Source organism: Octodon degus, unplaced genomic scaffold (genome assembly GCF_000260255.1).
Source record: "Octodon degus isolate 3935 unplaced genomic scaffold, OctDeg1.0 scaffold00179, whole genome shotgun sequence".
Taxonomy (NCBI): Eukaryota; Metazoa; Chordata; class Mammalia; order Rodentia; family Octodontidae; genus Octodon; species Octodon degus.
In genome coordinates, this window is record NW_004524755.1 from 3,746,207 (window position 1) to 3,759,018 (window position 12,812).

The following is a 12,812-nucleotide window of genomic DNA, read 5'->3' on the forward strand; positions in this document are numbered from 1 at the left end:
TAACCATTCAATTTACATCAGCAAAACCACACAGAAAATCCACTTTGTGCTGTATGCTAGCAGTATGCTAGCAGGAAGCAGTGCAAAGCAGCAACAGACACCACTGGGATTGCTGACAGCCTTCAAACATAGCCTCTCACACCACAGCTCCCACCACCTCCTGCTAACCTTTGGGTATCGGCCAAATCTTTTACCCCTTAAGGACTGTGCTCAGGTTATGCCTTTGGCAAGTCTTCCTTACCAACCAGTACCTGGGTAGGCTGAGTTGTAGTCCTGTGGTCTCAGTATATATCTATTTCTGGTGCGGTACACACCATTCCAGCCTCATTGCTACCTTTGATGCTCCTTTTGGTCCCCAGCAGTGACCACGGGTGCTGGAGCTCAGCAACTGGATACTGTATGAGAACACTGCATTGTTAGCATGAGCAGTGAACTCACTAATGCACAGGGGAATAAGCGCTTCTACCTCAGAGATGAGGCAGGTTCCTCAGAAGAGGTGGTATCTCATGAAGGCCAGGGCCTGCCACGAGAGTTATTTTCTCATAGTCCCAACAACACTGTAAAATAGGTCTTATCCCCATTTTTACAACTGTGGTATCACAATATCTGGCAAGAAATGTGCCTGTCTTAGTTACTCTTCTCTCGTTGCTGGGACAAATACCCGACACTCAAAATGAAGGAAGGAAAGGTTTATTTATTTAGCTCACAGTTACTGGAGGTTTCAGTCCATACTCAGCTGGCTCCGAGGCAGAGCAGCACATAGCAGAGGGCAACCTTTCATGGTGGTGGCAAAGAGCAAGAGCACAAAGGGAGGGGTAGCAGTAGCTCAAGCAGCTAGCTTCTCTTCCCACCTTACATTGTAATGCAAATTACCTGCCCCAGGCAGGTGCAGCAACTACACCCACAGTAATCAATCACAAACTCCAGAAGCCACCCCAAGACTATATGAGGCTTTGGGGGCACACCTAGACACAAACCATAACAGTGCCCAAAGTTAATATAGCCATGAAATGTTTAGAATGGCTTTCAATGAGAAGCTAAGAAGTTTTAATTTTATTCTGTAGTCAACTGGATGCCACTAAATGTTTTAAAGATAGAAATAATAAATATACTTAAATCAATCACAGCAACAGAATCATCATGATAGCTGAGTCAGGCAGACACTAGAGAGCAATGACAGCTAGCAGCTTATCCTAAGCCTGGGAAGAAACTAATGAAGGACAAGTTAATTTAGGGAAACATGATGCAGAAAGAGGCTTCAAACCCATTTCAGAAGAACTCAGAGGATTCTGACACCAGATACATGTTGTTTGTTTTTGCGGTATCAGGGATTGAACTGAGGATCCTGTGCTTGCCAGGCAAGTGCTTATTCTACTGAGCTACCTCCCTGCCCCTACTGGATACATGTTATTTTGAAGGAAACAGTAATTTCTGGTTACTATGAACCTTTTGAATGAGGTTAAGGAGTGCATAATGGAGTTTTACCCTTGAGAAGAAAGCCAGAGGGGAAAACAAAGACAGTGGAGTTAAATTTTGATTGTTAGACATGAGATGTCAGTAGAATATTCAGGCTTGCACATTTTCTGGAGAGTAAATTAATAATATAAAGTTTCAAGGTGATCTAAGATGCAAATCTGAGAGTTGGTAGGAGATGGATAAAGCAATGGAGTGGGTGAGGTTTTCCAGAGAGCATGCTCAGGGAGAAAAACCAAGAGGAGACACTTCAAGGAGGAATGAACAGTGGCAAGCAGAAGAGGCAGGCAGTGAGCCACACCCTGGGGAAGAGCCATTAGAAAGACAAGTGGAACCAAGACAGTCAGTTGCATGCACAGGAAAGCAGGCAAGTATCAGGAAGAGCGCAGCTCCCTCTGACACCGCAGAAGAGTGAGAATGAGGAGAATGGATCCTTGAACATCAGGCAGTAGCAGGAGCGCCACAAGGTAAGAAGTGTGGAAGAACCTGGACATGCGTACACGTGAACCTCAAGAGAGCGGAAAATCTGGCTCAGAGACATGGTTCACAGGGGTATGCCAAGAGTCTGCTGTTCACACTGCCACAGGACTGGGGGGTGCTACCAGGTTTTCTTCCTTAGAAGAGTGACCAAAGAAGCATGTCACTGACAGTTGGGGCAAGACATACATAGTATATTGCCTTAAGTACAGAGGCTGAAAAAATTTTATTGAACAAGTAAGTTCACAGTAAACATGCTCAACCTTGAACTTACTAGGAGATGGTATATAAGAGACACAGAGAATCCAGGGCCTCTGAAGATGAATGCCTTCAGGAAGAAATAGGCAGGACTTCTACAAAGACATAGCAATTTCTCAGAAAAACTTTCAATATTCTTAAATGTAGTATAGCCAGTCCCCAGTCCTGTTATTTTGCTTTTATTATCTTAAGAATACTGACCTAGCAGTTTCTCATGAGTTAAACATATATCTATGATACAAAAGAGCAATTTCACTTCTAGGTACCCAATCAAATGAAAACCACTGTTTATACAAGAACCTTTATATGAATACTTACAGCAGCTTTATTGGTGTTCTGCAAAACTGCAAACAACTCAAATGTCCCTCAGCTGGGGAATAAAACTGTAGTTATACATCCAATGGAATGCTCAGTGATGAAATCAAATGGGAGAATGACATCCACTGCAGCCTTGCTAAGTCTCAGCACAATTCGGTAAGGAAATCAGACCCAAGATCCCATTTGCATCACAGTTTGGGAAAGGCAAATCTGTATGGACAGGAACTATTAGTGGCTGTCAGAGGCTTGTGGAACATGAGGGGCTGACACAACAGGGCACCGGAGGATTATTTCTTGGAGTGAAGGAGATTTTGCATTGTATCTTGACCACAGTGATAGCCATACAACTGTGCACATCTATCAGTACTCGCAGAACCACACATTAAAAATGGTGAACTTTACTGTGTGTGAATCATACCTTAAAAACAATGAGACAAAAATCAGAGGGACAGTAATTAGGAGAAAAGGGACCTACTTTCAATTGTACCACTAACTAGCTGTGTAACTACTGAGAATCCTTAATTCTGAGTCTTGGTGCTCAAGTCTGTAAAATGAGATTGTACAATTTTTCAAGAGGTTATAGCTCTGTTCTACAAAGACTTCTTCAGCAAGGTGGTGGACCAGATGGCCTACTTCAGTTCAGACAGCACGTTTTGGCTGCTGAAGCATCACTGTGGAGGTGACGGGACTAAAATACCCAGCCGGTACACACAGTTCTGGAAAGTTCTTCTTGGATTAGAATGTAATGTTTCTAAATTTTGTCACTCCGAAAGATGAAGCTTTGTAGAGTCCATCTGGCCATGCAATTCCCAGCTAAATTTTGACACATATATTTGGACAATGTAGAAAAAGTTCTTAGGGAAATACTAATGTTTAATGAGCCAAAACTGGCCCTGGTAAATATCATGCTCTTTTTGCATTCTGCAGGCACTGATTACAAAGGCAGTTGAAGATGGAAGACGGCAGCAATTATTTTCATCATCTGCCTTATATTCCAGCATGATGTGGGGTTTGCATTCCCCGCACTTACCCAAATTTCTTAGCTGCTGATAAATTTTTTATCCTATCTATGTACTTGTAGCTAAGAACGCCACAGAAAGGGACATCCTAGGAGTGTTGCTATACTAGAGAGCTCTTGGAACTGAGAGATGCTTTTTATTGCAAAATGGAAAATTTGAAGAATCCAGGAGTAATCTGGAACCCTCTTAAAAACTTATAGCTTTAACTTTGTAAAGTATGGGTTCACTACCTATGGCTTAGTCACATTTTTACTGTAGTAAAAAAAGTAACATTAGACTTTCATTTTAAATATTTTAGGTGGATAGTTTAGTACTAATACAGCATACTGAAATTATTATATAACAGATCTCCATAACTCATCTTATAAAACTGAAACTTTATATGCATAAACACTAATTCTTTTTCCCTATAGCCTTTGGGATCCAGGCTTTTATTTTCTGTTTTTACTATGACTTTGACTATATGAGATACTTCATATGAGGGCAATCTTGTCCTTTTGTGCTTAAGTTTAATCCATGCAGTAGAATGTGACCAGATTTCCTTTTTGTAAATGTTGAGTAGGATTCCTGTGTATCTATATACACTATTTTCTCTATCCATTTCCTCTGTCAGTGGGCATTTGTGTTGCTTCAATCTCTTAGTTATTGTGAATAATGCTACAATGAATATGGGTGTACAAATGTTTCTTCAGTATCCTCTTAAATTTTTTTGGATGTATACACTAAAAATGGGATTGGTAGGTCACATATTTTTAATTATCTGGGAACTTCCACAGTGTTTTTCATAATGGTCACACAATTTTATGGACCCACTAACAGTATCCAAGGCATATAGCATCTCTAAATTCTTGTCAAACTTATTATTTTCTATTTTTTTGATAATGACCATTATAATGGATGTGAAATGATACCTTACTCGATTTGCATTTCTCTAATGATTAGTAATGAATGTATTTTTGATGGCTTTTGGCCATTTACATAGCTTCTTTGGAGAATTACATATTCATGTTCCGTGGTCCATTTTTAAAATTGGTTCTTCTTCTTATGTTGCAGAAGTTCCTTATATAGTCCACATATTGACAACTTAACAGTTGCTTTTTTATTGTTTAGTGTTTCTTTATATGTACATCAGTAACTATTTTCGTAAATAAAGTTTTACTGAAACACAGCCATGTCTAGTTTATTTAAGTACTGCCTATGGTTCTTTTATACAGCCAGGCATGTACAATAGACACCATATGGTCAGCAAAGATTAAAGTGCTGTGTTGTTCTTTACAAGGACAAGTTTGCCAGCACCTAGAATAGTTCAAAAGCCATGACCAAAGGAACGTGATGGCCATGTAAATCTGACTTAATCGTCAGTCAGGGAGGGGAATTATTATTGCATATGAGAGATCACAGGTAGTGAAGTTAAATGGATAAAAGCTTGTTATGCAGACCCATGTTTTGCCTAGCTTTCTGGATTTGGGTGTTGTATTTAGGTGTTCTGTCTTTACTGTTCTGTGTGTGTACATTGGGGCTAACAAAGAGTTCTGATCATGATAGAAAAAATTTCAGAAGTTGATGTGCCCGTTAGTTTATGCTTTATAAAGAGCATTAGCTATACAAAAAGCAGTGTGGCTAGTATGCCTGTGAGTTTTATTCCTAGAAATGTCAATCATGAAAATGCTAAGAATATCCCTTATATACTTGGGTTAATTTGAAGGGTTCCAAAAACTATGTACACAACTGCTGAGTTTTAAATAAACACCTCCCCCATCTCTAATGAATCAAGTAGAAGGGAAGTATAATGATTTCTAATTTCACACTGTTTCCCAAGAGGCAACTAGCCGTATCTTGACCCAGCTGACTTTCCAAGAGGAAGACATAATGAAAGAAGTCTGATAGGCCAACTTGGTTGTTCCTTGGGCAGGACACCAGAGACCAGAAGGCTACCAGAGGAGGGGAATCACTGCAAAGGCACTAAGGGATGCCATGAAAGCAAGGCCAGTACTGATCACGTTACTTGGAAATGTCAGGCAGTCTCAGGGCCACTGCGAATAACAGGAGAGTCAGGGGCCAGAAGTTCAGCTGAAGGATAGTGATGATCTGTTTCTGGAGTTTTGGGGATGAGTCACTCATGGTGACTCCTAGCAGATAAATTCCATATGCATCTGCATATGACTTGTTAAAATGCATCACAGATTTTGTTACTTGATTAGTATCCAGGAGGAGGAATGTAAGAAGGAGGGAGGCAAAGAATTAATTTTCCCTATTCAAGTAACCCACAAGTGGTTTGGTGGACCCCCCTTGAGTTCATTTGTGGCAGTCCTGGCCATGTCATAAGGTTCCCAGCCAACTCTGAAAACACTGGTGTGGAATAAAAACCTTCAGACAAGTTTTAAAACAGCAACAGAACATGGAAAAATAGGCTTAATTCTCTATTATGTTATTACAACACTACAGAATGGCTTTCTGATGCATACGATTTAATGTGCATGTATAATTTCTACATCCAAACGGATGCTGCTTCCTAGAGAAAATATTTACAGTATATTCAATTGTTTCTTTTTTCATTAATATTCAAATTCATGCAGGTTCTTTTGAATATCTTCAGAGGGGCAAGATTTCAGTTTTTATGGATGGGTTTCTTTTTTGGAAATAGCAACAAAATATTTAACTCTGATAAATAAGGTAGGTAATTGAACATGATAAATAAAGCTGAACCCAGGTATGATGGCATTCACCTACAATCTTACTTACTCAGGAAGCTAAAATGAGAGACTCATGAGTTCCAGTGTGGCCTGGAAACACAGCAAGAACCATCTCAAAAATGTAATCAGATGAATATGATAAAAAAGCTCAGGGGTTGGAGGAATAGCTAGGAATAGTTGTTAGGAACGACTTACCTAACAAGCCCATGGCTGAGGGGTTCAACTCCCTACCACACCTAAACTGATATAAAGCTTAGATAATTAATACTCCTATTAAAAATGAGCAAAATATCTAACCAGACATTTTTTGTAAAGAAGGTAAGCAAATAACCAATACATACATGAAAAGATGCCATTCGCCACAAGAGAAAAACAAATCAAAACCACACTGAAATATTTAACATGTGCTACGCTGATTTGAGGACAGGCGATGGCATGCCACAGTGAAGATGCAGAGACACGAGCTCTCAAACTCTGCTGGTGGAGAGCATGACGTGACAGTCATTCTGGCACTGTCACCCACGGAGTTATCACACGCAGTAGAATTCCCTTAGTTGGCACATGCCCAGAGGAATCCAAACTTGTGCATGAATGTTCAAATCAGCATTACTAATAAACAGCCAAATTTCAGAGAGAACCAAGATGCTTATCAGTGTATCAGCAATAAGCAGAAGTTAGGCACTGACATGTACACCATGGGTAGGCCTTAAAGATATTATTGCAGATGAAAGCCAATCACAGAAGATCACATACTGTATGACTACGTTTACAGGAAAAGACAGAATAGATTAATTCTCTCAAGGAGCAGGTGGAGGTCCTGGGAATAAATGGGCACTGTTAATGGTATGGAGTTTCTTCATTGACAAAACATTTCAAAATTATTGTAATAGTTGCAAAATTGTTGACAGGTCAGGATTCAAAGTTTCCCAGGCACCCTGCCCCAAAATTCTCTCCCTCTTGGCCCCACACAGAGCCAAACCCACAACCGCAGAACAGGTCCACCTGACGTTGACCTGGGCAAGCAACAATGGAAATTCTCCTTTGTTAACATTGAAGGTTCCCCACAGACCAGGTAGCCCTGCCAACATTAGCTCTCCTTCAGCTGTTCCAGCCCATGATCACCCTCCCTAAAAGATCCTATAAAGTCTCTTGTATCCGCTTTATACACTGCTGTCTTGGTCTGCTAGACAGCCAGCCTGCTTGATGCCCCCAATAAATCTACTCACATCAGAATGTCAATTACATGGGTTTGTACCTAACAATTGTAAATACAGTAAAAATCATTGTGTTGTACACTTTGAACTGTGTGCCATGTAAATATATATCAATAACGATGCTAAAGATAAGGCTTGTAATAAATTAATGAGCTTGACTTAATTATGTGATTTGGATAGGTTAAGTATATTTTGTACTCACTGTCACTCTGTCTGGTTGACGTATGTATTTTAGCTTTTAATTCTAATTTTCACTGGTTTAGCAGATATGCTGTCTCTATCTCAGAGATTAGAAAATTAGGACAGAAGCAGATTAAGTAATCTCCCTAAAGTAACACAGCAATGTATGTCAGGGTCAGAATTTAAAATTCTTGTCTATTAGTTTTTCTTCTTACTTTTTAAAACTGTTGTTCTTTTAAATAGTTAATATGCTTCTTTTTCACAAAACCAAGTGATAAGCAGGGTGTCCATCCTCTTTCCAACCACCTTCTTTCCAGCCCTGGGTATGACTTGGTTTGGCTTCATGTGCAGCGTTCCTTATATAAACAAAGCACACACAGATGGATACATATCACCATTTCTTTGTCTTTGGAAAATGTTGCATATGACACATATTGCTCTGCACATTGCTTTTTTCATTCTCAGAGACCCTCTCATCCTTGTGGGTATAGCTTCAGAGAACACCAGGCCTCCATGTGCTGCTATTAGTGGTTCCCTAAACATGGCTGTTTAAATTCTTCCCAATAACCTATATTTAGAAACTACTTTCAAAGGCAGGAAGGAAATTCACAACACATTGAATCATTTAAAAAATAAATCTCTTTCACCCTAAATGATTACTTTGACTATAACCCTCTTCCCAAACCATGGGAAGGTTTGGGAAGGGTACCATAATGTGCCCCAAACTATGGGTTGAAGCCCTCTTCCCCAAGGAGATGTCATAGGAGATACAGCCTTTGTTAGGGGACTTGGGCGCAAGAGTGACACCTCTAAGAATGTGATAAGTGACTCTATGACCTCAGGTCCCCGAGAATGGCCCCCTGCTTCTACTGTGTGAGGCGACAGAGAAAAAGGCCAGTGAGGAGGAGGACTGTGATAAAGAGGGCTTCTACTGGACACCACGTCCTCTAGGGCCTTTGTCTTAGACTGCCTGCCTCCAGAAGTCAGAGAAAGCAATTCTTCCAGTTCATAATCTACCTAATTTGTGTACTTGAATATAGCAAGAGGAATGGATTAATTCCGTAGTGGTGAGCCTATGAATATATATATTCATAGTGAGTAAGTGAAATAAAATTAAAAATCTTATTACAGTACACCTGGACTCCAAATTAATATTCTAAGGCTTCTTGAGCTGTCTTTAAAACTTCAAAAAGAACCTGTAAGTTTGGTTTTCTTTCTTTTTTGTTTTAATTTTTCAAAACCATTGCTTCAGTAGGGCTATGGGTTTTCTAAAAGATCCCTAACATAAAATGAGTTTGAGCATTAACATGCAAAACACAAGCAATAAGAAAGGTAATATGGCTGGAGATGAAGTATCCAAGAGCGAAACAATGATCCCTTCCATGCCCAGCGGGATGAAAGGAGGCAACATGCACAGCTTCTAAAGCTAAAGAAAATGACAAGCAAATTAGGACGGCTGAATTTAGCCTTTTCTTCTCAGAACACAAACATATATTTAGCTTAATAGATCTGACTACAGACTATCTCAGGAAAAACTATCTGTGCATCTAAGGCAATGAAGGCCACAGAAAGTGAATTTGTAAAGGAAACACTGCACAGGTGGGCAGCCATGCAGCAAGGCTGTGCACTCCGTGAGCAAGGTCTCCTCCTCACCAGCTCAGGAGGAAAGCGAGAGCCAAGAGCACCGAGGGCTCACACGCTGGACAGAGCCTGGCAGACCCTCACACTTGTGGTACATTTTCTGATTATAACCATAATGTAGATTTACAATGGGAGATTTGGAAAACAGAGATATTTAAAGAAAATAATTAAGACCATCCACAGGCCTACACACACACACACACACACACACACACACACCCCATTATCAAAATAGCGCAGTCATTTTCAGTTTTTTTTCTATGCACACATAAGAAGACAAAATTTAGATACATACAGGGTTTATAGTAACAATAAAAATTTATCCATGGCATTCTCCTCAATTTCTGAGTACTTTCTCATTTTGTACATTCTTTTTTTTTTTTTTTATTTAGTACAGTACAGGGTCTATAGGGTCTCACTACACAGATCAGAGTCACAATGATTCTTTTGCTTTCAGCCTCCCAAGTGCTGGGATTACACGTCGAGGCTCAATTGCCCTCTCAGTGCTCCCCGGGCGGCAGGGCCAGCATGGCAGGCCTGGGATTGAACCTCTGGCCCCTGCATATGCCTAAGCAGGCACTTTAATCCGCTGAGCTCTCTGACCAGCCCCCATTATACATTCTTTACAGATACAATTTTAAAACCTACAATATGTTGTGTTTTGTGAATTTAAGCAAAATTATTTGATTCTTTCCATATAACTGAACCTCTACGTTGCGTCTATATTTTTTATTTTATAAACAGCACTGTGATGAACTGACTGTTATATATCTTATCTACTTTCTTGTGAAAAAGCTTCCAAGTGGATCAGTACAGCACATTGCCATGTAAATCACTCTGAGTACCAGCACCTATAAGCTTCCCATTGGAACTCTCTGGGGATAAAATTCAAATAACACATAAACAATACTATTTTCATATCGTTTGCAGTCTATATTTATCCTTCTAGAGCAGTCATCTTTCCGGCCGTACATCATTCCTCTAGGCAAATGCACTATTACTGGGTTAATCTAAATGCAATAACATGAAACTTGGCTGACCCAGATTTCTCCAATAACAGTATGCATGCAATTACAACATTCTGCAGACTGAAAAATACCCAAGGCTCTCAAAAACACATATTCTATCATCCTTTCCTTTAAAATGACACACAATGGACATCAAAAGAAGAAAAATAAAAATTACAGCCAATGGAGGTTAACAGCAACCAAATCTTTTGTAGATGCATAAGTTATGGTACGATACGAGGTTTCTTCAAATTTTAGCTGTTTTCTGTCCCTTCCACAGTTGTGAAGATCTTAAGTGCTCTCACCACATTGAAGTTATTAATTAATTTCTATTGAGTTATATCGTCCTAACCGTGCACTCTTAAATTCTCGGTAGCCTGTATTTTTGAATTATTCCCTTTTCAAGAGGTTAAAGAGGGTTCTTACAATCTCTAAACTATATGCATGTAAATTTATTTAAGTAAAGGCATGTATTTAAAATATATTTTCTACTAAGCAATGAAAAATCAAAGTAAAACAAAATAGCCACCTCTATCACTGGATATGTTGGCAATGAAATCATGCAATTTCCAAAGCCCTCCCTAAATCAGCAGAGAGATAAAAGACAATCAGAGATATCCTGTACAGTAGTGCAGACTGCACGCCACACAGCTCCATAGGGTACAGTCAGACCCTGGCCCACGTGATCAGTACTCATTGAAGGTGTGAGCTACATAATCTACATAGCTATACGTGACGACCTTGCAGTTAGCTTGAGTACTGTGGCTTGCATATTTGTTACTTACATATGCATCCTTCCATGGAGAGAGCTATGAAAAAGAAGTTTCGGGAGGAGCTGACATATAGACATCTATCTACCTACATAATTTATTTTAAATAAAGGAAAGTTTGGAAAGAAACAATGCTCTTCCTGGCTCCCTTTGTCATAATAATGAGGTTTCCTTTTTCCTTCTCCCTTTCCATCCACCCACCAGGAAGCCACAGGATACCTTGTGTGAGTAACTGTAGGTTTCTGACTTCCTCGCGCACCTTCAGCTGGAGCACCTGTTGCAAGATGTGCTGCCGGAGGTTCTCCTGGGTGATCCCCATGCGCTCCAGCTTTTTGTCCGTGAGTCTCAGCAGGGCTCGCCCTGCAGGGGTTTAAATAGGGAAGATAAAAAAGGACATGAATGATTTACTGGACAGATAGATTTCCATCTTGGTCTTGGTTCATCCTTCATATAGAAGATTTCAACCAAATAGTAAGTACCTCCTTAGAACAGAAGGGCCCCCTGGATCATTGCTGATACCATGGCTGAAGTGGCAGAATAAAATCCAGACTTTTAACAATATTAGCAGTCCACATATGACCCCCCACACAGAAGCAGATAAAATAGCAGGCTTTTGACCTGGATATTTGAGTCACAGATTGTAGGTTCCCATGGAAACCCTAGTCTTTGTTGGGGGATGGGTTCTCTGGCTAGCCACAGGAGCACCAGTCACCACATATCCAGCTGCAGAAGCAGGTGCTCTAACTGTGGTTATACAGGGACTCCAGCAACTTCAGCCCAGGATACAATCACAGTGCTGTGAAATGTGCACATAAAGCTCAGTTCTCATCTCCAGGCCTCTGCCTATACCTCTGGCACTAGGTCGGAGTTACATCTCCAGGTGCCAGGAGTTCTGCCATGTCCAAACCAACGCCATGTTGATGATCCCAGCAGGGCTGGGGTATACAAAGAGGAAGGAAATGACAGCAAACATGGAGCCTAGGGAGGTAAGGACCTGCGATGCGCACACACCTGGATCCAGCTACCCCACAGCCTTCTGCCCTTTTGCTTCCTCTGAACACTTGCATACTTCTCTTCTACCATAATTCTAGCAAGCCCCCAAGATCTCCCCCATCCTGTGCTTGCTCTCACAAAAACAAATTCCAATTGTGAGACTTTACTACAAGATAGAAAGACAACAAGAAATGGAGATACTAAATATTCCCAGCACCACATTCTATTCCTTCTTGTCATCTACAGTCATCATAACTGCAGATCTGTGATTGTTAATCAGGACACATTAATCGGATTGGATTATAAAACATCTAGCAGATTAGGAAAACACATTCTGAGAGTGTCTGGATGGGTGACACAGGACGAACTTAGACAATGTAGTTGAGGGCTCCTCCTCTCCCACACTGCTCCCCTGCTCTGCTTTCTGGCTGCCATGAACCGGGCATGATGTTTCTCTTTTGGAACTAGGGGGACCATGGTCTGTGTCTCCTTAAACTGTGAGCTACATTACAGTAGTGAGTGACAGGTATTGTGTCTTGGTGACAGGAGAGGTGACTAATACAAGATATGTATTCATTTCTATGGATTCAGAAGGGACAGTCAACTCCATGTGACTAATACTAAAGCTATGAATGCATTATCATATGTATTCTAGAAACTAAATGTTTTACCACTTTTACAAAGAAACCTGGGTTACAGCACCTTCCCCACCCAGCCCGCCGAGTAGGAATTTCTGCCGCATTCCGGGAACCCCCAGACCCAGTCCTAG

General features: G+C 40.5%; 1 protein-coding gene across 2 annotated transcripts in view; it reads right to left on the minus strand.

Annotated features, from left to right (window-relative positions):
- The window catches only part of Samd12 (sterile alpha motif domain containing 12), a 358,721-nt gene that overhangs the window by 62,200 nt on the left and 283,709 nt on the right, over positions 1 to 12,812 (minus strand). For both annotated transcript variants that reach the window (XM_023703784.1, XM_023703783.1), the window contains one exon: positions 11,270 to 11,410. In XM_023703784.1, the coding sequence (XP_023559552.1) occupies positions 11,270 to 11,410 (141 nt within the window). The remainder of the gene's footprint in view (positions 1 to 11,269; positions 11,411 to 12,812) is intronic.